The sequence below is a fragment of the Oncorhynchus masou genome, chromosome 3, assembly GCF_036934945.1.
Source record: "Oncorhynchus masou masou isolate Uvic2021 chromosome 3, UVic_Omas_1.1, whole genome shotgun sequence".
Lineage (NCBI taxonomy): Eukaryota > Metazoa > Chordata > Actinopteri > Salmoniformes > Salmonidae > Oncorhynchus > Oncorhynchus masou.
The window spans coordinates 24,864,821-24,889,686 of record NC_088214.1 but is presented as its reverse complement, the minus strand read 5'-3'; the positions used below and the strand labels follow the sequence as shown (position 1 = coordinate 24,889,686).

General features: G+C 41.8%; 1 protein-coding gene across 1 annotated transcript in view; it reads left to right on the top strand.

Moving 5' to 3' along the window:
- The first annotated feature begins 1,780 nt into the window (after window positions 1–1,780).
- LOC135513245 (histone-lysine N-methyltransferase 2C-like) overlaps window positions 1,781–24,866 on the top strand; it is a 135,286-nt gene continuing 112,200 nt past the window's right edge. Inside the window, 3 exon segments of the mRNA XM_064936091.1 lie at window positions 1,781–2,560; window positions 13,085–13,270; window positions 20,527–20,624. Coding sequence (XP_064792163.1) covers window positions 13,086–13,270; window positions 20,527–20,624 — 283 coding nt within the window. The 5' untranslated portion in view covers window positions 1,781–2,560; window position 13,085.

The window sequence follows — 24,866 nt, the reverse complement described above, 5'->3', positions numbered from 1 at the left end:
CACTTCAATGCTTACTTTTAAATTATATTGTGTGAGCTAAACATAACATAAAAATAAATACAACACTTCCTTAAAGTATATTTCTTTATTGAGTACTAATGTTACTGTCCTCACTACAACAACAACATGCAATAATTTTGTCATTGAACCATTTAATTGAAATACTGTAGAATTCCATTAATTCCTATTGAGGACTGCTTTTCTGAGGAGTGCCAATATGGCCGATCTGTGGCTTTGAAGGCCAATGGATAGCATCTGCAATGCAGGGTTTATATATATTTAGAATTTTTACATTAAATCTTATTTAAGTATGCAAGCCAGTTAAGAACAAATTCTTATTTACAATGACGGCCTACACCGACGCTTGGCCAATTGTGTGCCGACCTATGGGAATCCCAATCATGGCTTAATTTGAACAAGGGTGTCTGGAGTGATGCCTCTAGCACTGAGATGCAGCGCCTTAGACCGCTGCGCCACTCGGGAGTCATTGGTATCTGCCCTCATTGGCTAGAATGGTCCCATCTGATTTTGCCTCCTCCCAACTGCCTTCTATTTAAAAGAAAAAGAAGGGGAAAAAAGTATTTTCACTGTTAGAGCAGACACTTGCTGTATCACCGCCTAGTACGGCAACTGCTCCGCCCACAACCGTAAGGCTCTCCAGAGGGTAGTGAGGTCTGCACAACGCATCACCGGGGGCAAACTACCTGCCCTCCAGGACACCTACACCACCCGATGTTACAGGAAGGCCATAAAGATCATCAAGGACAACAACCCCCCGAGCCACTGCCTGTTCACCCCGCTATCATCCAGAAGGCGAGGTCAGTACAGGTGCATCAAAGCTGGGACCAAGAGACTGAAAAACAGCTTCTATCTCAAGGCCATCAGACTGTTAAACAGCAACCACTAACATTGAGTGGCTGCTGCCAACACACTGACTCAACTCCAGCCACTTTAATAATGGAATTGATGGGAAATGATGTAAAATACATCACTAGCCACTTTAAACAATGCTACCTAATATAATGTTTACATACCCTACATTATTCATCTCATATGTCTACGTATATACTGTACTCTATATCATCCACTGCATCTTTATGTAATACATGTATCACTAGCCACTTTAACTATGCCACTTTGTTTACATACTCATCTCATATGTATATACTGTACTCGATACCATCTACTGTATCTTGCCTATGCTGCTCTGTACCATCACTCATTCATATATCTTTATGTACATATTCTTTATCCCCTTACACTTGTGTATAAGACAGTAGTTTTGGAATTGTTAGTTGGATTACTTGTTGGTTATTATTGCATTGTCGGAACTAGAAGCACAAGCATTTCGCTACACTCGCATTAACATCTGCTAACCATGTGTATGTGACAAATAAAATTTGATTTGATTTGGACTTGAGGAGAGTATCTTGTCAATTTAATGCATACTCTGTGGTATAGGCTACTTGAACTATCAAAGACGGTTTAGAAACTCTGTGGTACTTTGGTATGAAAACAATGCCCACTGCAGTCCGTTCCATCGAGATTCACAAGAGTGCCACCTTTTAGAAGTGTCCGATACACTTTCCGTGTTTATTAAAAATGCCATATTCCTCCGCGGGGTCAGGGAGTATAGTTTTTATATTTTTTTATATGGATGTTGCATTTAATTGAGGGCGGTTTAAGATTCATAATACAACTGAAAATGGTAAAATCATATTGGTAACCATTACCTCTCCAAGTGTATCTCTTCGATATATGTAGCAATATGTTGGACCTATATTTTTCGGAGTCCACAAGGAGGTTATTCGGTGTCGCTTTAAACGTGGCCACTGTAAAGAGAGTCACCACGATATAACATATCTTTTTTTTTTTACATTAAAGATAGACCTAGTCATTTAGCCACCGTCCGTATTTTTATTGTAGTGTAAAAAAAAAATGTTTTTATGTTTTGCTAAACTCTTAGGTTAGTCTTTCCGGCTTGTCAGCTCGCTCTACTCTGTGGCGGCTGAAGAAAAAAAGAACCAGTTGGCAAGCGAAACGAACGCTCGGAGCCAGCAGCAAACTAGCCATTTCATCGTTTATTTTTGTCGTAAGCATTGGCTTACTTGTGAAGATTGTTTCGTTTTATCCTAAAGACTGTTTGGAGTTTGTCTGCCTTGGATTACGGATATTACACAGTTTCCCTGTATTAAACATTAACTGTGCTTGCTAGCTAAACATTTTATTTGTGCGACGACAGCTGTCATTTGGAGAAGGAAAAGTGATCCGTCATGCGTGTGCAATGAAGCTGATTTCTACTGGATTTACATTTTAACATCCTTCAAATGGGTGACGTTAACGTTCAATATTTGAGAACTGCGGTGGTATTGCCTTAGTAACTAGTGTGGCCACCTAGCTTGCTACTTATACTTATCGTTGGACAGAAGACAGCTAGTTAGCTGGCTATATCATTCATTCAGCCTCATAAATACACTAACTACAAAGTGATATAACGATAGCAATATCGCTTACAATTTTGGACATGAAGAAAATAACCTACTATTCATAGGGTTGAAAGGTAAGTTGTCATATCTACCTTGGTATTTCATCATGTACTCGGTAGCTAGCAACGTTATTTTCCAGCTTTGCAGCGGTCTGTGCTCGAAGGTTTTTGTCGCCGCCTTGTTTGGTCCGAACGTCCAACACAACGTTCGACATTACAGCAGCGAATCAGCCAAACTATCAGTATTTTCTGCTTGAAAATTAATTATTAGACACGTGAATACTTCAACTGTGGCTAAAATACAAGGCCAACGTGTCCTTTGGACAACCTATGCTGGTGCTTCTGAACATAGTGTAATGTTATGTAGTTATCTAACTAGGTAACGTTGGCTAACCTCGTACCTGTAAACTACTAGCTAAGTTAACGTTAGCTAGCTATAGTTGTCCAGCTAGATAACGTTGGCTAGCAACAGTTATGATCTCGGTATGCATTTATTTTATTAGTGGTCTCATACCAAAGAAAATGCAAACGTTAGTTATCGAAATTTAGCAACCTAACTAGCTAACTTTGAGTAGCTAACTAGCAGGCTAGTTGATTTGCTAGCCAAAACCTTTGATGCACATGCTAGCTTGGTACTGTAGTTAGCTAGCTAACTTAGTAGGCAGTTGTGGAATCGTGAGTGACTTGACTTTGAAGTTGAGCATATTATAAAAACCCAAGCCAGCCAGCCTATATGTCAACTAAGCAATATGTTGATGTTTACCAACGTAACTGGGTCATTGAAATGTGCGTTTAGTTAGCTATTTAGCTACGCTAGTCGTTTAGCTTGCTGGTTAGTGGAATCCCATTTGTCATATCAAATGCATTTATCAGTTAATGTTCCCTTGTGTCACATTGTATCCCACCAATTGGGATATCACCAGTCTTACTAGTATGCACATCTTTCTCCTCATTTGCAATGTCATGTAATAGCCAAACAAAGACTACAAAGCCCCTAGCTAGTATTGCTAGCTAGATTTGGCTGACTTGAGCATGCAGTTGCTTTGTGCTCTAGTGTAACAAAGGTAGCCCACTTGTCTTGGGGTTCCCAATTCTGCTCGCTGCCTTATGTAACAAAAGTACTTTAATACTAATGTAGTATTTGTTTTGCAAATGAATGAAACATTGATTAAGTTTCAATTACATATGTTTAGTCTGTTTACTATAATTGGTCACCACACTTTTGATTCCACTTCTTAGCCTGTCATGGATCCACTTCACCATCCACCTTTTGGCCATTCACTTGTGCCTTTCGTAATTGTGGTTGTTGGCTAAGTAGGGCTATAGTTTGCATGGGGACCAGATGGGTGAATTTATTAATCCACCAACCTCTGGGACATTATTGTTTTTGTCTGAAGATGGTCCTCTCTTAGGGACTCTACAAGTCAGAATGTTGAATAAAATGACATGAACTTACACTGCCGGTTGTCTGTGTGATTGGTCCTTTTTCAGGTTGAAATTTTTGACCACATACACACAGGAAAGTATTATTTTTTTTCAAAAGCTGGTAGTGCATTCAGATCTGTCATATGCAGCATGCACACACAATGTAAATGCATGCATGCGACACAAGCATACTGGCCAAGCTTGTGCAAGTGGTTACATGGTTGTGTGGATGCTTCAGGTGATAGAAATGTGTACTTTTATTCAACATTCTGGCATGCAAGAGAACCTCAGAGGAATGTTTCCAGAATCAAACACTATTGTCCCAGACATTGGTGGATTTAGAATTTCACCCATCTGGTCCCCAGGCAAGGCCATAGTGAACATTCGTCTTTCCAGAATTCATATATGTCATTGATGTGTTCTCAATGTTTACATGTTCCAGCTGGCTGTCAAGCCTATTGCTCTGTAACCAGGCAGGGGCACAGAATGTATCAGCCTACTTGATTGTGTAACACAAAGACCACATTAACGGCCGCTTTGATTGCGTTGTAAGAATGGTAGCTAGACGGTAGGCAATTAGCTTACCAAAAACCATACTGTCGGGTTCACATTGTGCAGCAGCCTAAACAATTTCGGACAACCCCAAGCTCACCGAATTGCTGTAGTGACATTCACCTGATGCCTTCTCTCACCCATTGGCAACACTACATCTAGTCCTAGCGTGATCTTCTCACACAATAAAGACCGTGTTGGACAACAACAGAGGGCAAATATAGGTTCACAGTCTTGGAAAAGGCTCATCTCGCACAGTTAGTTAATCAAAATCTTAAATTTAGTTTGAGGTCCCCCTGATGATGCAGAGCAGGATACAGTGCAGTGGAGGGATGGATCCGGTAAAGTAGGCTAGTTCCAGGAAGAGACCGTGTCTCGTTGGCAGCTTGGTTCCAGGTCGTTCCATGTTATTTCAGCAAGCCATGATACCCACCGTCTGATTGTTCTGAAATAATTTCTGTAGTTAAACATAAGATAAGCAATAATATTTTGTTGAAGTAAAATTTGATCTCTGATAAATTAAGATAATTATAGTACCTATGAATTAAAATGGACAATTTCGGTTCAATTAATAATTTAATATATTAATCCTAACATCCAATTTTGACCATACCTTTTTCTAACATAAGACCTGAGGAATCCAAAGAAATTGTTAAACTACCCACGGAAACCCCACATCCCATACCAACAACGAGTATATATTATAAGTTCTTTATTTCAGACAACTAGTTCAGAGTATTGTTTTTTCATCCTCTAATCATGTATTCAGTGGATTTGGTGATGTTTTTTTCCACATGTTCAGAGAAATTAGTAATTGAAGTACATTTTTTCCTTCATCCTGATATTACCAGGTTCTGACCACTAGATGGTGCTGTTCCTGCTATTTGGTGATAACATTTTTATATATATATGTATGTATGTATGTATGTATGTATGTGTGTGTGTGTGTGTGTGTATATATATATGTGTGTATATGTACTGCTAAAAAAATAAAGGGAACACTTAAACAACACAATGTAACTCCAAGTCAATCACACTTCTGTGAAATCAAACTGTCCACTTAGGAAGCAACAGTGATTGACAAATTTCACTTACATTTACATTTAAGTCATTTGGCAGACGCTCTTATCCAGAGCGACTTACAAATTGGATGCTGTTGTGCAAATGGAATAGACAACAGGTGGACATGATAGGCAATTAGCAAGACACCCCCAATAAAGGAGTGGTTCTGCAGGTGGGGACCACAGACCACTTCTCAGTTCCTATGCTTCCAGGCTGATGTTTTGGTCACTTTTGAATGCTGGCGGTGCTTTCACTCTAGTGGTAGCATGAGACGGAGGTTACAACCCACACAAGTGGCTCAGGGAGTGCAGCTCATCCAGGATGGCACATCAATGCGATCTGTGGCAAGAAGGTTTGCTGTGTCTGTCAGCGTAGTGTCCAGAGCATGGAGGCGCTACCAGGAGACAGGCCAGTACATCAGGAGATGTGGAGGAGGACGTAGGAGGGCAACAACCCAGCAGCAGGACCGCTACCTCCGCCTTTGTGCAAGGAGGAGCACTGCCAGACCCCTGCAAAATGACCTCCAGCAGGCCACAAATGTGCATGTGTCTGCTCAAACGGTCAGAAACAGACTCCATGAGGGCCCGACGTCCAAAGGTGGGGGTTGTGCTTACAGCCCAACACCGTGCAGGACGTTTGGCATTTGCCAGAGAACACCAAGATTGGCAAATTCGCCACTGGCGTCCTGTGCTCTTTACAGATGAAAGCAGGACGCTGTGGAGAATGTTCTGCTGCCTGCAACATCCTCCAGCATGACCAGTTTGGCGGTGGATCAGTCATGGTGTGGGGTGGCATTTCTTTGGGGGGCCGCACAGCCCTCCGTGTGTTCGCCAGAGGTAGCCTGACTGCCATTAGGTACCGAGATGAGATCCTCAGACCCCTTGTGAGACCATATGCTGGTGCGGTTGGCCCTGGGTTCCTCCTAATGCAAGACAATGCTAGGCCTCATGTGGCTGGAGTGTGTTAGCCCATTCCCCAGATCTGAATCCAATTGAGCACATCTGGGACATCATGTCTCGCTCCATCCACCAACGCCACGTTGCACCACAGACTGTCCAGGAGTAGGCGGATGCTTTAGTCCAGGTCTGGGAGGAGATCCCTCAGGAGACCATCCGCCACCTCATCAGGAGCATGCCCAGGCGTTGTAGGGAGGTCATACAGGCACGTGGAGGCCACACACACTACTGAGCCTCATTTTGACTTGTTTGAAGGACATTACATCAAAGTTGGATCAGCCTGTAGTGTGGTTTTCCACTTTAATTTTGAGTGTGACTCCAAATCCAGACCTCTATGGGTTGATACATTTGATTTCCATTGATAATTTTTGCGTGATTTTGTTGTCAGCACATTCAACTAGGTAAAGAAAAATGTAATAAGAATATTTCATTCAGATCTAGGATGTGTTATTTCAGTGTTCCCTTTATTTTTTTGAGCAGTGTATATATAGTGCCAGTCAAAAGTTTGGACACACCTACTCATTCCAGGGTTTTTCTTTATTTGGACTATTTTCTACATTGTAGATTTAATAGTGAAGACATACAATCTATGAAATAACATATAGAATCAGAAACCAATAAAGTGTTTAACAAATCAAAATATAGTTTCTATTTGAGATTCTTCAAAGTAGCCACCCTTTGCTTTAATGACAGCTTTGCACACTCTTGGCATTTTCAGCCAGCTTCATGAGGTGAGTCACCACATGAGTCACCTGGAATACATTTCAATTAACAGGTGTGCCTTGTTATCAGCTCATAAGTGAAGCGAAACGACAGTCCATCATTACTTTAAGACATGAAGGTCAGTCAATCAGGAAAATTTCAAGAACTTTGAAAGTTTCTTCCAAGTGCAGTCACAAAAACCATCAAGCGCTATGTTGAATCTGGCTGTCATGAGGACCGCCACAGGAAAGGAAGACCCAGAGTTACCTCTGCTGCAGCGGATAAGTTTATTGGAGTTAACTGCACCTCAGATTGCAGCCCAAATAAATGCTTCACAGAGTATCGGACACATGAAGGACACCAATATTAAGAAGAGACGTGCTTGGGCCAAGAAACACGAACAATGGACATTAGACCAGTGGAAATCTGACCTTTGGTCTGATGAGTCCAAATTTCAGATTTTTGGTTCCAACCGCTGTGTCTGTGAAATGCAGAGTAGGTGAACGGATGATCTCTGCATGTGTTGTTCCCAATGTGAAACATGGAGGAGGTGGTGTGGGGGTGTTTTGCTGGTGACACTGTCAGTGATTTAATTAGAATTCAAGGCACACTTAACCAGCAAGGCTACCACACCATTCTGCAGCAATACGCCATCCCATCTGGTTTGCACTTCGTGGGACTTTCATTTGTTTTTCAACAGGACAATGACCCAACACACCTCCAAAGGTTATTTGACCAAGAAGGAGAGTGATGGAGTGCTGCATCGGATGACCTGGCCTCCACAATCACCCGACCTCAACCCAATTGAGATGGTTTGGGATGTGTTGGAACGTAGAGTGAAGGAAAAGCAGCCAACAAGTGCTCAGCATATGTGGGATCTCCTTCAAGACTGTTGGAAATGCATTTCAGGTGAAGCTGGTTGAGAGAATGCCAAGAGTGTGCAATGCTGTCATCAAGGGAAACGGTGGCAACTTTGAAGAATCTAAAATATATTTGTATTTGTTTAACACATGTTTGGTTACAACATGATTTCATATAGGTTATTTCATAGTTTTTACATCTCCACTATTATTCTACAATGTATAAAATAGTAAAAATAAAAAACCCTTGAATGAGTAGATGTGTCCAAACTTTTGACGGGTACTGTATATTCATACACACACACACTACATGACCGAAATTATGTGGACACCTGCTGGTAGAATATCTCATTCCAAAATCATGTGCATTAATATGGAGTTGGTCCCCCCCTTTGCTGCTATAACAGCCTCCACTCTTCTGAGAAGGCTTTCCACTGGACGTTGGAACATTGCTGCGGGGACTTGCTTCCACTCAGCCACGAGCATTAGTGAGGTCAGGCACTAATGTTGGACAATTAGGCCTGGCTCGTAGTCAGCGTTCCAATTCATCCCAAAGATGTTTGATGGGGTTGAGGTCAGGGCTCTGTGCAGGCCAGTCAAGTTCTTCCACACCTATATCGACAAACCATTTCTGTATGAACTTTGCTTTGTGCACAGGGACATTGTCATGCTTGAACAGGAAAGGGCCTTCCCCAAACTGTTGCCACAAAGTTGGAAGCACAGTCTAGAATGTCATTGTATGCTGCAGTGTTAAGATATCCCTTCGCTGGAACTAAGGGGCCTAGCCCAAACCATAAAACACAGCCCCAGTCCATTATTCCTCCTCCACCAAACTTTACATTTGGCACTATGCAAACCCAGATTCGTCTGTCGGACTGCCAGATGGTGAAGAGTGATTCATCACTCCAGAGAACTCCTTTCCACTGATCCAGAGTCCATTGGCGGTGAGCTTTACACCACTGCAGCCAACGCTTGGTGGTGATCTTAGGCTTGTGTGCAGCTTCTCGGCCATGGAAACCCATTTAATGAAGCTCCCGACAAATAGTTATTGTGCTGATGTTGCTTCCAGAGGGAGTTTGGAACTCGGTAGTGAGTGTCGCAACCGAGGACAGACTATTTGTACTCGCTAATTACTCACACGTGGTCCTATTCTGTGAGCCTGTGTGGCCTATCACTTCGAGGCTGAGCCATTGTTGCTCTTCACTTCACAATAACAGCACTTACAGTTGAACGGGGCAGCTAGGGCACAAATTTGACAACCTGACTTGTTGGATTATGACGGTGCCACGTTGAAAGTCACTGAGCTCTTCAGTAAGACCATTCTACTGCCAATATTTGTCTATGGACATTGCATGGCTGTGTGCTTGATTTATAGACCTGTCAGCAACAAGTGTGGCTGAAATAGCTAAATCCACTAATTTGTAGGGTTGTCCACATACTTGTTTGTTTAGACCCCCCCCCCCCATTGTTAAAGAGAGACTTCACCTAAATTACAAAATGACATTGGTCTATTGTTTAACTGGCCACTATTTCAAATGCGACCTTATTAGAATTTGTGGCACAAATCCAATGCAATGCAATTGTAGCTGTATTAGCATTTTGGCGCTTCATATCCAAATCATCTATAAGTAACGTCATTGAGTCTGTTACACAATATATCTTTTGATATTTTAGATTTGGACATTAAGTATGAACATGCTAATATACAGTGGGCAAAAAATGTATTTAGTCAGCCACCAATTGTGCAAGTTCTCCCACTTAAAAAGATGAGAGAGGCCTGTAATTTGCATCATAGGTACACTTCAACTATGACAGACAAAATGAGTGAAAAAAATTCCAGAAAATCACATTGTAGGATTTTTAATGAATTTATTTGCAAATTATGGTGGGAAATAAGTATTTGGTCAATAACAAAAGTTTATCTCAATACTTTGTTATATACCCTTTGTTGGCAATGACAGAGGTCAAACGTTTTCTGTAAGTCTTCACAAGGTTTTCACACACTGTTGCTGGTATTTTGGCCCATTCCTCCATGCAGATATCCTCTAGAGCAGTGATGTTTTGGGGCTGTTGCTGGCCAACACAGACTTTCAACTCCCTCCAAAGATTTTCTATGGGGTTGAGATCTGGAGACCCAGCCACGTTTCATCTTCAATGCCCTTGCTGATGGAAGGAGGTTTTCACTCAAAATTTCACGATACATGGACCCATTCATTCTTTCCTTTACACGGATCAGTCGTCCTGGTCCCTTTGCAGAAAAACAGCCCCAAAGCATGATGTTTCCACCGCCGTGCTTCACAGTAGGTATGGTGTTCTTTGGATGCATCTCAGCATTCTTTGTCCTCCAAACACGACGAGTTGAGTTTTTACCACAAAGTTACATTTTGGTTTCATCTGACCATATGACATTCTCCCAATCTTCTTCTGGATCATCCAAATGCTCTCTAGCAAACTTCAGACGGGCCTGGACATGTACTGGCTTAAGCAGGGGGACACGTTTGGCACTGCAGGATTTGAGTCCCTGGCGGCGTAGTGTGTTACTGATGGTAGGCTTTGTTACTTTGGTCCCAGCTCTCTGCAGGTCATTCACTAGGTCCCCCCGTGTGGTTCTGGGATTTTTGCTCACCGTTCTTGTGATCATTTTGACCCCACGGGGTGAGATCTTGCGTGGAGCCCCAGATCGAGGGAGATGATCAGTGGTCTTGTATGTCTTCCATTTCCTAATAATTGCTCCCACAGTTGATTTCTTCAAACCAATCTGCTTACCTATTACAGATTCAGTCTTCTCAGCCTGGTGCAGGTCTACAATTTTGTTCCTGGTGTCCTTTGACAGCTCTTTGGTCTTGGCCATAGTGGATTTTGGAGTGTGACTGTTTGAGGCTGTGAACAGGTGTCGTTTATACTGATAAGTTCAAACAGGTGCCATTAACTTCTTGCGTCGAGCAATCCGGGATTCTATTTATAGCCTCAAGCTCATTAGCATAACACAACGTTAACTATTCATGAAAATCGCAAATGAAATGAAATAAATATATTTGCTCTCAAGCTTAGACTTTTGTAAACAACACTGTCATCTCAGAATTTCAAAATATGCTTTTCAACCATAGCTAAACAAGCATTTGTGTAAGAGTATTGATAGCTAGCATAGCTATAAGCCTAGAATTCAGCCAGCAACATTTTCACAAAAACAAGAAAATCATTCAAATAAAATCATTTACCTTTGAAGAACTTCAGATGTTTTCAATGAGGAGACTCTCAGTTACATAGCAAATGTTCAGTTTTTCCTGAAAGATTCTTTGTGTAGGAGAAATCGCTCCGTTTTGTACATCACGTTTGGGTACCAAAAAAAAACAAAAATTCAGTCATCAAAACGGCAAACTGTTTTCCAAATTAACTCCATAAAATCGACTAAAACACGGCAAACGCTGTTTAGAATCAATCTTCAATGTGTTTTTCACATATCTCTTCATTGATATATCGTTCGTGGTAGTCTACTTTCTCCGGTGAATCGCTTGGAAAAAGACGTGCAGTTGAAGATGACGCACCAATTTCGACGGAGGACACCGGGCGGACACCTGGCAAATGCTGTCTCTTATGGTCAATGTCACAATGCTGCAGACACCTTGGGGAAACGATAGATCGGGCAGGCTCATTCCTTGCGCATTCACAGCCATATAAGGAGACAATGAAAAACAGAGCCTCAAAAATCCTGCTCATTTCCTGGTTGAAGTTTCATCTTGGTTTTGCCTGTAGCATCTGTTCTGGGGCACTCACAGACAATATCTTTGCAGTTCTGGAAACGTCAGAGTGTTTTCTTTCCAAAGCTATCAATTATATGCATAGTCGAGCATCTTTTTGTGACAAAATATTGCGCTTAAAACGGGCACGTCTTTTTTTCCAAAAATTAAATTGCGCCCCCATAGCATCAAGAGGTTAATACAGATAACGAGTGGAGGACAGAGGAGCCTCTTAAAGAAGAAGTTACAGGTCTGTGAGAGCCAGAAATCTTGCTTGTTTGTAGGTGACCAAATACTTATTTTCTACCATAATTTGCAAATAAATTAATTTCTTGATTTTTTTTTCTAATTTTGTCTGTCATAGTTGAAGTGTACCTATGATGAAAATTACAGGCCTCTCGTCTTGGCTGACTAAATACTTTTTTGCCCCACTGTATATGAATACTATAAATTAAAATGGCCAATTTGGGTCCAACCAATTAGCTTAATTTCTCTCAACAAAACAATATTGCAGGAATGCATATGTTACTAACAGAAACCATTTCAGAACAATCCAGATGGGGGGTGTCAATCGTCTTTGTGCTTTTTGAGGTGGAATGACCCCTCAACTGTCTGAGGGGAAAGGTTGTCAGACGTGCCCTTCGAAAGACAGGAATAACATCTTTGACAGACACAGTAAGACTAAAGCTGAGCTGAAAAGTCAATACAAATTACTTTTTTTTGTTCCCAGTGTTTCTCACAATAAAACAAATAGGCCTACTGGTTTACAGTGTCTTGTCATACTGTTAAAATATGATACAGAACATAACCACAGTGGAGAAAACTAACTAATCCACAGGGAAGTAAACATAGAGCAAGCTTATTTCAGTGGTAAGTACAGGCAACGTCAGAGGCTGAAAGGAGAGGAAGGCAAGAACACAAGCAAGGCATCGAAGGACGAACGGTCATCCAGACAGAGACAGATCACTGCGTGGTGGTAGGTAGCTCAGGAAAGGACAGAGTAGTTACATCGATAACACTCACGAATAGGTTGAATGTTTCTTCAGCTGAGAATACCTTTTTTAAGGACACCTAGAAAGGTCAGAGGTACATTTTAGGCATTTCCTCAACAGTAGCATATCTGGAAAAGTGGGATCTTTAGGAATTGATTGTGTTCAACATTTCAGGCAATGTGATAAATTGTCCTGAAGGACAGCATGTCTTATTCACATACTGATTCCAAAGTACATCAAGTAACCTATGTATCTAACCAGGCATGATTGTCTACTGATACCACTCTCCCCATCTCCTCCTTCCATTGAGAAGAATGTCATCAGAGGATAAGACTGTGGAGCCCTCTGACCAGGGACCCTCGCTGCCCTCTGTTAGTGCAGGGGCCACGTCCACAGGAAGCCCTGCCCAGACAGACAAGCGCCCCAGGGGCAGACCTCGCAAGGATGCTGCCACCACCATCATACCCCAGGCCACAACTACATCCAAGTCCAGGAAGAAGTATGTTGTTTACCCTCCATTTCTTAACAATTGCTATTTATCATAAGCCGCCTGTGAATGTAGACTTTCTCTCATGTACAGTAGACATAGACTTGCCCAAGTCATCACAACAGTCTTGTGTGCAGTTAGCCTGCAGTTTGCTTATCTGTTTGCAACTATGAGCTAGTGGCTACTCCGCTGCCCCAAAAGCTCATAAAACATCACACAGATACTATCCAAAGCATCAGGCAAAGATCTCATTTAGCAGATGCTGTTATCTAGAGCTATTCTGCATACTGAACAATGGTATAAATCCAGGAAACTTGAGCACACAAGCTTTCCCAGATTTTATTGTATGCAGCAGTACCAACCGGCCTCCTTCGTCATTTCCATGGCAACACATAATGCAGCTCAGGGAGCCCTGCTGTGTATTATGATGCCTACAAGGTACCTTACTCTCTGCTCACACACTCCATATCCTCAATATCCTAATATGTTGACCCCCAGATGAAATTAGTCAATCAATCTATAATCAAAATGATATGTTTATGCCATGGCTATAAGGACAGCTGAGACCATTCCAGTCTCGGTCACATTAGCTGATAGGTTGTTTGGTGGGAGTGGATAGCATGTCATTGGTCCCATTGTTTTACAGCATACAAGGGATCAAAGGAATACATAGCCTAGGTCTGCTATCTATTGTTTGGTTGTATTTCCCAGAATGAGCTGACCCCTGGGACGGTGGAGGGAAGTATGCATTATTACTAGGACTGTCAAACTATTATAAAATGTGTAATCGAGTTAATAGCAGGATTCGCTGTGATTCATCTCAAATTCTCCATTTGCTCAAATTGAACTGTAATTTAAGATTCTTTACACAAAAACCATTACAAGACTCTGTCTTGATTTTATCCAAAGTAACGGTTAGCAAAATCAGGTAAATTGATAAAGCACTTTGTTTTAAACTGCAATGTCAACCTGTTTTGATATTGCATTGTTTTTAGCTGCATAGATGATGTATTTCAAGTTTTCCGTGTATTTTGAACGCTATCAGATAATGCGATTAATCACGCTAAATATTTTAAATTATTACTGATTATGCATCTCAGGCAGCATCCTTAAATGAGGGGGAGGGGCTGCTTTCGGTATATACCCCAGGTTCTTTATTACTGGTATGTTGTTTTTGCAAGGACAATAAGATGTGAAGTGTTCATATCAGGAGAATTAACATATTTATTCTAGAGCTAGTGATACTGTATCGTCTTTGCAACATGTATCAACCCGGGCACTATTTTGAAGTGGTGGAAGTACTAAGTTGTCATACTTTAGTAAAAGTAAAGATACCTTAACAGAAAATGACTCAAGTAAAAGTGAAAATCACCCAGTAAAATACTACTTGAGTAAAAGTATAAGTATTTGGTTTTAAATATACTTAAGTATCAAAGTAAATGGAATTGCTAAAATATACTGAAATATCAAAAGTAAACGTATTAATAATTTCAAATTCCAGACAACACAATTTTTCTTGGATAATTTATTTATGGATAGCCAGGGGAACACTCTGACTTTAATTTACAAATGAAGCATTTGCATTTAGTGAGTCCTCCAGATCAGAGGCAGTAGGGATGACCAGGGATGTCTCTTGATAAATGTGTGAATTTTACCATTTTCCTGAAAAAATGTAACAAGTACTTTTGAGTGTCAGGAAAAATGTATGGAGTAAAAAGTACATTATGTTCTTTTGGAATGTAGTCAAGTAAAAGTTGGCAAAAATATAAATAGTAAAGTACGAATACCTCAAACTACTTAAGTAGTACTTTAAAGTATTTTTACTTAAGTACTTTAAACCACTGCTATTTTGATGCAAATTACTCTTAAGGATACAATATGCATCCCTTAGAACAGGGGTATTCATCTCTTGGCCTACTTGGTCCAGAGCCTCTTGGTTTTCTGTTCTACCTGATAATTAATTGCAACCACCTCGTGTCCCAGGTCTAAATCAGTCCCTGATTAGAGGGAAGATGAACAAATGCAGTGGATCTGGCTTCAAGGACCAGAGTTGAGTTTGAGGGCCTTTAGAAGTTAGAAATTGTTTGATTTCGAGACTGGGTTGGTTGTCATTCACCATTCCAGTCCCGAACAGGGAATCCATGCCATGTTTTCTTGTCAGCTCCCTGATAGCTGGAACTACTTACAGCATTATTTTCACTCCTCTTTTTTTCTCTCTCTCTTGTTGGGGATCATGGAGAGAAGTTGCAGAGGGGATGGGGAGCTGGATGTTAGTCCTTTAGGGTGTTTTGACATTTATCGCTGCAATATGCATCTTTATGGACCACCTGACCAGATTCACATAGAAATGTGAGTTATAGGTCTGTCATTCTTATTGAAAGCAAGTCTAAGAAGCGGTACATGTGTTCTATGTGCGATTTTCTATGCTTCCCGTTTTTAAAGGTGCAATATGCAGAAATGGCTCCGCCATTTCCTGCTTTCAAAAATGTGTATAGTTTGCCTAATTTTAGTTTGCAACAAAACAAGCAGTGTTTTGTGTAGGGAATCATTGTACCATCTAAACCGCTGTGAAATATCTTTTAAATAACCAAACATTTTGTATTTCCAGCTGTTTGAAGCTGGTGTACAAAACAGAAAGTAAAATATGCAGAAACAAAACTAAACAATGGGAAGCGTGGAAGTAGCGCACATAACTTATCTATTGCTTCTTCGACTTGGTGTTTCAGATGTATAACTCACATTTCTATTTGAATTTGGTTGGGTCGCCAAAAATGTTACATTTAAGTTTCTTTTTTTGCATCTTCTACTTTTGGTTTTTGGTTATTTTTGGTTATTGAGAATATATTTCACAGCAGTTTAGATGGTACAATGACTCTACGCTATACATTGCTTGTTTTGTCACAAACTGAAATGTACATTTTAACAACCACAAAATGGTAGAGCGATTTCTGTATATTGCACCTTTTAAAGAAAAGTCAAAAGAAAAGGCTACACGAGAGCATATGGACACCACTGTAGGCACGCTGGGAATGGTCACAGACAGGGTTATGAAGGTATGAAGTTGCGTCTGCTTAGTCTATATGTCAGATCCTGCTCATCATATAAAAATACCTTGGTTAATAATTAGGTAGCCCTGGTAATTGTGGAGAAGGTGATATTCATGCCAGTGTAGTGATGTCAGATCAGATGCATCAGCCACTTAATAGAGGGTAACTTTATGGTTTGTGTGTACTACCTCTGATCAGAATATGGCTGATATCAGACAGCTGGACTGTCCTCAAACAGACGTATCTCTCTGCTGCAGACGTTGTTGGGCACTAGAGAAGCCCCTTACCGCCTCCCTCCTCCCAGACAGAGAGGAGCTTGAGATGTCTTGGAACAGTGATGCATTTTTAATCCTGGTGTCAGCTACTCTACACCCCGTGCCGTCATCACAGGGATGCTCCCTTGGCTTGGAGGTTTTCCCCTTTAACTGTAGGTTAGAACATTATGGATGGAGCTCTCATCACTGTCCTTTATTAGACCTGGGCCTATATTACGCCTAATTGGACCCTTGCTTAAATATTTGCCTCGTTTCTGGAAAAAGATCAGGGCTCTCTAGTGTCTTCATTAATCATGTATTGATTTGGTATTTTCAGTTAGTGTTTTTGTTTTGTTTTTTTCCTGCCCACGCAGAAGCTTGAACTGTGTCTTTTAGGCTTCCATCATGTTGCTTCTTATCTGGAGTGGGAAGTCATCTGGAGGGAGGAGTTGACTTGGCATCTGGCCCATTGTGATTTCTCTCTCCAGTGGCATCGAAAATTACCCCCCCTCCCACTGCATCCTCCCCACTACCCCCGAGAAACGCTGGCTGCTCTCATTTGGAGTGTTTGCTCTTGAATTTAGCAGGCCCACTGTGCGTGGCGCTGTTTAATTTAATCCATGACAATTATCACCTCGACTCGACATGGTGGCTCTTAGATTGGGTTAAAACAACTCCTACTGGAGGACGCTGACACAGACAGATCTCTCCTCTGCTGTGTGTGTGGTGGGCTTCATTGATGTGTTAACTGTACTTTCCAGACAGTTGGTTTAAATGAAAAGAGGTAAAGGTGACGTCACCTTGGCTGCAAGTGTCAGAGTTGTGGCTGTAGCACCTGTCTGTGTGTCTTCAACTCTGCCCTAGTGTCATGGACCGCTAGGATGCCATTATTATCATCAAAGGTGACGTAGCCTAGAAAACAAGTGAGAGGTGAGGAGTGGGAAAGGCTAGATGATGTGAGACATGTAGTAAAGGGAGCCGTGTGGATTTCAGAGCCACTCAACAGGAGGTCAAGTCAGATCTGCAGATCTGAGTCAGGCCAAATTCCATTTATAGCGGGAAGATCATACAATTCTGACATTTCTTCCCTCTGCTAGGCAGCCTAATGGTTTTAGCCTGACGACATGGGTGTGTATGATCCAAATGATTTGGTGACATTCTAGCCTATGTCTGTAGGCCCCTCCATAGACCCCCAATATAACTGACTGGTTCAAAGATCATTGTCCTCCTTCTGTTTGTACTACTGCAGCTGCAGCCATATGGCATTTCTGCTCATTTACAGCTTGTCGCTGCGTGTAGCACAACCTCTGTCCATATTACACCTCTCATCATCCAGATTGATCTTAGGATGTTTGTGTTAAGCATACGTCTGTAACTTCTGCTTGTCCATAGCATAAACCCACCTCCGCCAGGGGCCCTATGTTCACATCGTTCGTTGACATCAGCAAACCGCTCGCTCAGCGCCATACACGTGGTCTGCGGGTGTGAGGCCGGTTGGACGTACTGCCAAATTCTCTAAAACGACGTTGGAGGTGGCTTATGTTACAGAAAATAACATTAACTTCTCTGGTGGACATTCGTTCAGTTAGCATGCCAATTGCGCGCTCCCTCAAAACTTGAGACATCTGTGGTATTGTGTTGTGTGACAAAACTGCGAATTTTAGAGTGGCCTTTTAATGTCCCCAGCACAAGATACACCTGTGTAATGATTATGCTTTTTAATCAGCTTCTTGATATGCCACACCTGTCAGGTGGATGGATTATCTTGGTAGTGGAGAAAAGCTCACGAACAGGGATGTAAACAAATATGTGCACAACATTTTAGAGAAATAAGATTTTTTAAAGATTTTGTGTGCATATGAACATTTTCTGGGCTCTTATTTGAGCTCATGGGACCAACACTTTACGTGTTGCTTTAACATTTTTGTTCAGTGTATATTGAAGATCATTGAAAGTCTGGAGTCCCTATTACCTCTTGCCCCCTCCCCACACCCCCATGCCCTCCATGGTACCAGCAGCTTGCACCAACACATACCACTCTGCCTTGCCTTGCCCAGCAGCCTGAGTGCCTCCATTAAGAATCAGTGACAGCTGTGACTATATTGAACTAATTCATGATCAACTCCCACCAGCCTCCTAAGGGAAGCCAACACAATAACTTTTCTATTTTTCTTCATCGCTCTTTTTCTCCCTTTTTCCCCCTCTTTTTCTTGCTCTCTCTTTCTCTCGCTCATAATGTCTCTCTGGCTCATTTTTTCTCTCTCTCTCTTTCTCAATTCAAAGTGCTTTATTGGCATGGGAGACATATGTTTACATTGCCAAAGCAAATGGAATAGACAATAAACAAGGGAAACATTAGTAAACATTACACTCACAAAGGTTTTTAAAAAGAATATAGACATTTCAAATGTTATATTATTGGCTATGTACAGTGTTGTAACAATGTGCAAGTAGTTTAAGTATGAAAGGAAAAATAAACTGATAAATATAGGTTGTATTTACAGTGTTGTTTGTGCTCCTCTGGTTGCCCTTTTCTCATGGCAACGGGCCACACATCTTTCTGCTGTGATGGCACACTGGTATTTCGCCTGACCGATATGGGAGTTTAACAATGTTTGATATGTTTTTGAATTCTTTGTGGTCTGTGTGATCTGTGAGAAATATGTGTCTTTAATGTGGTCATACATTTGGCAGGATGTTAAGGAGTGTAACTGGCCTCCTGAGTGGAGCAGTGGTCTAAGGCACTGCATCAGTGCTAGCTGTGCCGCTGGAGATCCTGGTTTGAGTCCAGGCTCTGGCGCAGCCGGCCGCGACCAGAAGACCCATTGGGAGGCGCACAATTGGCCCAGCGTCACCCGGGTTAGGGGAGGATTTGGCCGGCAGGGATGTCCTTGTCCCATCATGCTCTAGCGACGCCTGTGGCGGACCAGGTGTACGGTGTTTCTTCTGACACATTGGTGTTGCTGGCTTCCGGGTTAAGCAGGCATTGTGTCAAGAAGCCGTGCGACTTGGTTGGGTTGTGTTTCGGGGGAAGCATGGCTCTCGACCTTCGCCTCTCCCGAGTCCGTACGGGAGTTGCAGCGATAAGACAAGACTGTAACTTTCAATTGGATACCACGGAATTGGGGAGAAAATATTTTAAAAACAGCATTCCAATTTGCTCCATTTTTTTGTTGATTCTTTCCACTGTGTCAAGTAGTTGTCTTTTTATGTTCTCATAATTTGGTTGTCCTGGGGGTCTGTTTGTGTTTGTGAACAGAGCCTCAGAACCAGCTGTCTGAGGGGACTCTTCTCTACATTAGGGCTTTGTGGTGGAATGTGTGAAAATTACTTCCTTTTAGGTGGTTGTAGAATTTAACAGCTCTTTTCTGGATGTTGATAACTAGTGGGTATAGTCCTCGTTCTGCTCTGCATGCGTTGTTTTGGGGTTTTGTGTTGTACATTAAGTATAATTTGGCAGAGTCTCAATTGGGTGCCTGTCCCATTTTCTGAATCCTTGGTTGGTGAGTGGACCCCAGACCTCACAACCATAGAGGATGATGGGTTCGATAACTGATTGAAGTATTTCTAGCCATATCCTAATTGGGATGTTGAGATTTATTTTCCTTTTAATGGCAGCCTTGTGGAAGTTAGCTGTGGTGTTGATGTTTAGGCTGAGGTAGGTGTCATTCTTTGTAGGTTCTAGGGCAGCAGTGTCTAGATAAATATTATATTTGTTGTCTTGGTTACTGGACCTTTTTTGGAACTCCGTTATTTTTGTCTTATTGAGATTCACTGTCAGGGCCCAAGTCTATCAGAATCTGTGCAGAAGAGCTAGGTGCTGCTGTAGGCCCTCCTTGGTTGGGGACAGAAGCACCAGATCATCTGCAAACATTTGATTTAGTAGGGTGAGGCCGGTTGCTGCAGACTGTTCTAGTGCCCTCACTAATTCATTCCCTCTCTCTCTCTCTCTCTCTCTCTCTCTCAGGGGGCGTACCAGAGGTAGAGTGGTTGTGGAGGAGGAGGACAACAGCATGGACGGGACGGAGGCAGCCGCCTCAGGGAGTCCCCCTCAGGACACAACAGGTCAGTCACCCCCTCCACCCTCCATGTGAGACCTAGGTGGTCACCTTTAGTCCTGTCTATTTTGGTCTTGACTCCACTGGTGAGTGGTATGGAACTCCAGCTGAACTCAGAACGTACACATCCTGACTGACGAGAGTATACAGATATACAGAGAGTGTTTCTGAAAATGCCTACTACCGTGTTCCGAGCATGCAAATTGGAGCACGGGAGAGTCCCAATCAAAGTATGCGAAATGGAGCACGGCGGGCGCTTCTCAAATATATATTTTGAAGCATTGATGCTTCAACGGTAAGTATGCAAAGAAATATGAAGCAACCACATCTGTCTGTGTCTCGGTCGGTCTCTCGGTCTCTCTGTCCCCCTCTCTATCTGTTTCTGTTTGTCTCTGTCAGCCTCTGTCGGTCTCTCTCTGTCACTCTGTCTCTCTCTGTCTGTCTCTCTGTCGGTCTGTCTCGGTCTGTCTGTCGGTCTGTCTCGGTCTGTCTGTCTGTCTCGGTCTGTCTGTCTCTGTCGATCTCTCGGTCTTGGTCTGTTTTTTGGTCTGTCTTTACTTTCTCTCTTGCTTCCTCTCCGTGCTCCCTCTCCTCGGTCTCTCTCCCTCTCCTCGGTCTCTCTCTGTCTGGTCTGGTCTGTCTGTCAGTCTGTCAGTCTGTCAGTCTGTCAGTCTGTCAGTCTGTCAGTCTGTCTGTCTGTCTGTCTGTCTGTCTGTCTGTCTGTCTGTCTGTCTGGTTTGTTCTTCACTGGTTGCCCTTTCTTATGTCAACAGGTCACACATCTTGCTGCTGTGATGGCACATTGTTGTATTTCACCTAATAGATATTGGAGTTTATCAAAATTGGATTTGTTTTCAAATTTTTTGTGGGTCTGTGTAATCTGAGGGAAAAATGTGTCTCTAATATGGTCATACATTTGGCAGGAGGTTAGGAAGTGCAGCTCAGTTTCCACATTTTGTGGGCAGTGTGCACATAGCCTGTCTTCTCTTGAGAGCCAGGTCTGCCTACAGCGGCCTCTCTCAATAACAAGGCTATGCTCACTGAGTCTGTACATAGTCAAAGATTTATTTAATTCTGGGTCAGTCACAGTGGTCAGGCATTCTGCCACTGTGTACTCTCTGTTTAGGGCCAAATAGCATTCCAATCTGCTCAGTTTTTTGTTTAATTCTTTCCAATGTGTCAAGTAATTATCTTTTTGTTTTCTCATGATTTAGTTGAGTCTTATGGTTTAGTTTTGTTGCTGTCCTGGGGCTCTGTGGGATTTGTTTGTGTGCAGAGCCCTAGGACCAGCTTGCTTAGGGGACTCTTCTAGGTAAATATCTCAGAAGGTGATGGCTTTGTCACTCTCTCTCTCTTACTCTCTCTGTCTCTTACGCAATTCAATTCAATTCAAGGGCTTTATTGGCATGGGAAACATGTGTTAACATTGCCAAAGCAAGTAAGGTAGATAATATATAAAGTGAAATAAACAATAAAAATTAACAGTAGACATCACACATACAGAAGTTTCAAAACAATAAAGACATTACAAATGTCATATTATATATATATATATACAGTGTTTTTACAATGTACAAATGGTAAAGGACACAAGATAAAATAAATAAGCATAGATATGGGTTGTATTCACAATGGTGCGTGTTCTTCACTGGTTGCCCTTTTCTCGTGGCAACAGGTCACAAATCTTGCTGCTCTGATGGCACACTGTGGAATTTCACCCAGTAGATATGGGAGTTTTTCAAAATTGGATTTGTTTTCGAATTCTTTGTGGATCTGTGTAATCTGAGGGAAATATGTCTCTCTAATATGTTCATACATTGGGCAGGAGGTTAAGAAGTGCAGCTCAGTTTCCACCTCATTTTGTGGGCAGTGAGCACATAGCCTGTCTTCTCTTGAGAGCCATGTCTGCCTACGGCGGCCTTTCTCAATAGCAAGGCTATGCTCGCTGAGTCTGTACATAGTCAAAGCTTTCCTTAATTTTGGGTCAGTCACAGTGGTCAGGTATTCTGCCGCAGTGTACTCTCTGTGTAGGGCCAAATAGCATTCGAGTTTGCTCTGTTTTTTTGTTAATTCTTTCCAATGTGTCAAGTAATTATTTTTTTGTTTTCTCATGATTTGGTTGGGTCTAATTGTGCTGCTGTCCTAGGGCTCTGTAGGGTGTGTTTGTGTTTGTGAACAGAGCCCCAGGACCAGCTTGCTTAGGGGACTCTTCTCCAGGTTCATCTCTCTGTAGGTGATGGCTTTGTTGTGGAAGGTTTGGGAATCGCTTCCTTTTAGGTGGTTATAGAATTTAACGGATCTTTTCTGGATTTTGATAATTAGTGGGTATTGGCCTAATTCTGCTCTGCATGCATTATTTGGTGTTCTACGTTGTACACGGAGGATTTTTGCAGAATTCTGCGTGCAGAGTCTCAATTTGGTGTTTGTCCCATTTTGTGAAGTCTTGGTTGGTGAGCGGACCCCAGACCTCACAACCATAAAGGGCAATGGGCTCTATGACTGATTCAAGTATTTTTAGCCAAATCCTAATTGGTATGTTGAAATTTATGTTCCTTTTGATGGCATAGAATGCCCTTCTTGCCTTGTCTCTCAGATCGTTCACAGCTTTGTGGAAGTTACCTGTGGCACTGATGTTTAGGCCAAGGTATGTATAGTTTTTTGTGTGCTCTAGGGCAACAGTGTCTAGATGGAATTTGTATTTGTGGTCCTGGTGACTGGACCTTTTTTGGAACACCATTATTTTGGTCTTACTGAGATTTACTGTCAGGGCCCAGGTCTGACAGAATCTGTGCATAAGATCTAGGTGCTGCTGTAGGCCTTCCTTGGTTGGTGACAGAAGTACCAGATCATCAGCAAACAGCAGACATTTGACTTCGGATTCTAGTAGAGTGAGGCCGGGTGCTGCAGACTTTTCTAGTGCCCGCGCCAATTTGTTGATATATATGTTGAAGAGGGTGGGGCTTAAGCTGCATCCCTGTCTAACCCCACGACCCTGTGTGAAGAAATTTGTGTTTTTTGCCAATTTTAACTGCACACTTGTTGTTTGTGTACATGGATTTTATGATGTCGTATGTTTTACCCCCAACACCACTTTCCATCAGTTTGTATAGCAGACCCTCATGCCAAATTGAGTCAAAGGCTTTTTTGAAATCAACAAAGCATGAGAAGACTTTGCCTTTGTTTTGGTTTGTTTGGTTGTCAATTAGGGTGTGCAGGGTGAATACATGGTCTGTTGTACGGTAATTTGGTAAAAAGCCAATTTGACATTTGCTCAGTACATTTTTTTCATTGAGGAAGTGTACGAGTCTGCTGTTAATGATAATGCAGAGGATTTTCCCAAGGTTACTGTTGACGCATATTCCACGGTAGTTATTGGGGTCAAATTTGTCTCCATTTTTGTGGATTGGGGTGATCAGTCCTTGGTTCCAAATATTGGGGAAGATGCCAGAGCTAAGGATGGAGTTTTAGTATAGCCAATTGGAATTTGTTGTCTGTATATTTGATCATTTCATTGAGGATACCATCAACACCACAGGCCTTTTTGGGTTGGAGTGTTTTTATTTTGTCGTGTAACTCATTCAATGTAATTGGAGAATCCAGTGGGTTCTGGTAGTCTTTAATAGTTGATTCTAAGATCTGTATTTGATCATGTATATGTTTTTGCTCTTTATTCTTTGTTATAGAGCCAAAAAGATTGGAGAAGTGGTTTACCCATACATCTCCATTTTGGATAGATAATTCTTCGTGTTGTTGTTTGTTTAGTGTTTTCCAATTTTCCCAGAAGTGGTTAGAGTCTATGGATTCTTCAGTTACATTGAGCTGATTTCTGACATGCTGATCCTTCTTTTTCCGTAGTGTATTTCTGTATTGTTTTAGTGATTCACCATAGTGAAGGCGTAGACTCAGGTTTTCCGGGTCTCTATGTTTTTGGTTGGACAGGTTTCTCAATTTCTTTCTTAGATTTTTGCATTCTTCATCAAACCATTTGTCATTGTTGTTAATTTTCTTCAGTTTTCTATTTGACATTTTTAGATTTGATAGGGAAGCTGAGAGGTCAAATATACTGTTAAGATTTTCTACTGCCAAGTTTACACCTTCACTATTACAGTGGAACGTTTTACCCAGGAAATTGTCTAAAAGGGATTTAATTTGTTGTTGCCTAATTGTTTTTTGGTAGGTTTCCAAACTGCATTCCTTCCATCTATAGCATTTCTTAATGTTACTCAGTTCCTTTGGCTTTGATGCCTCA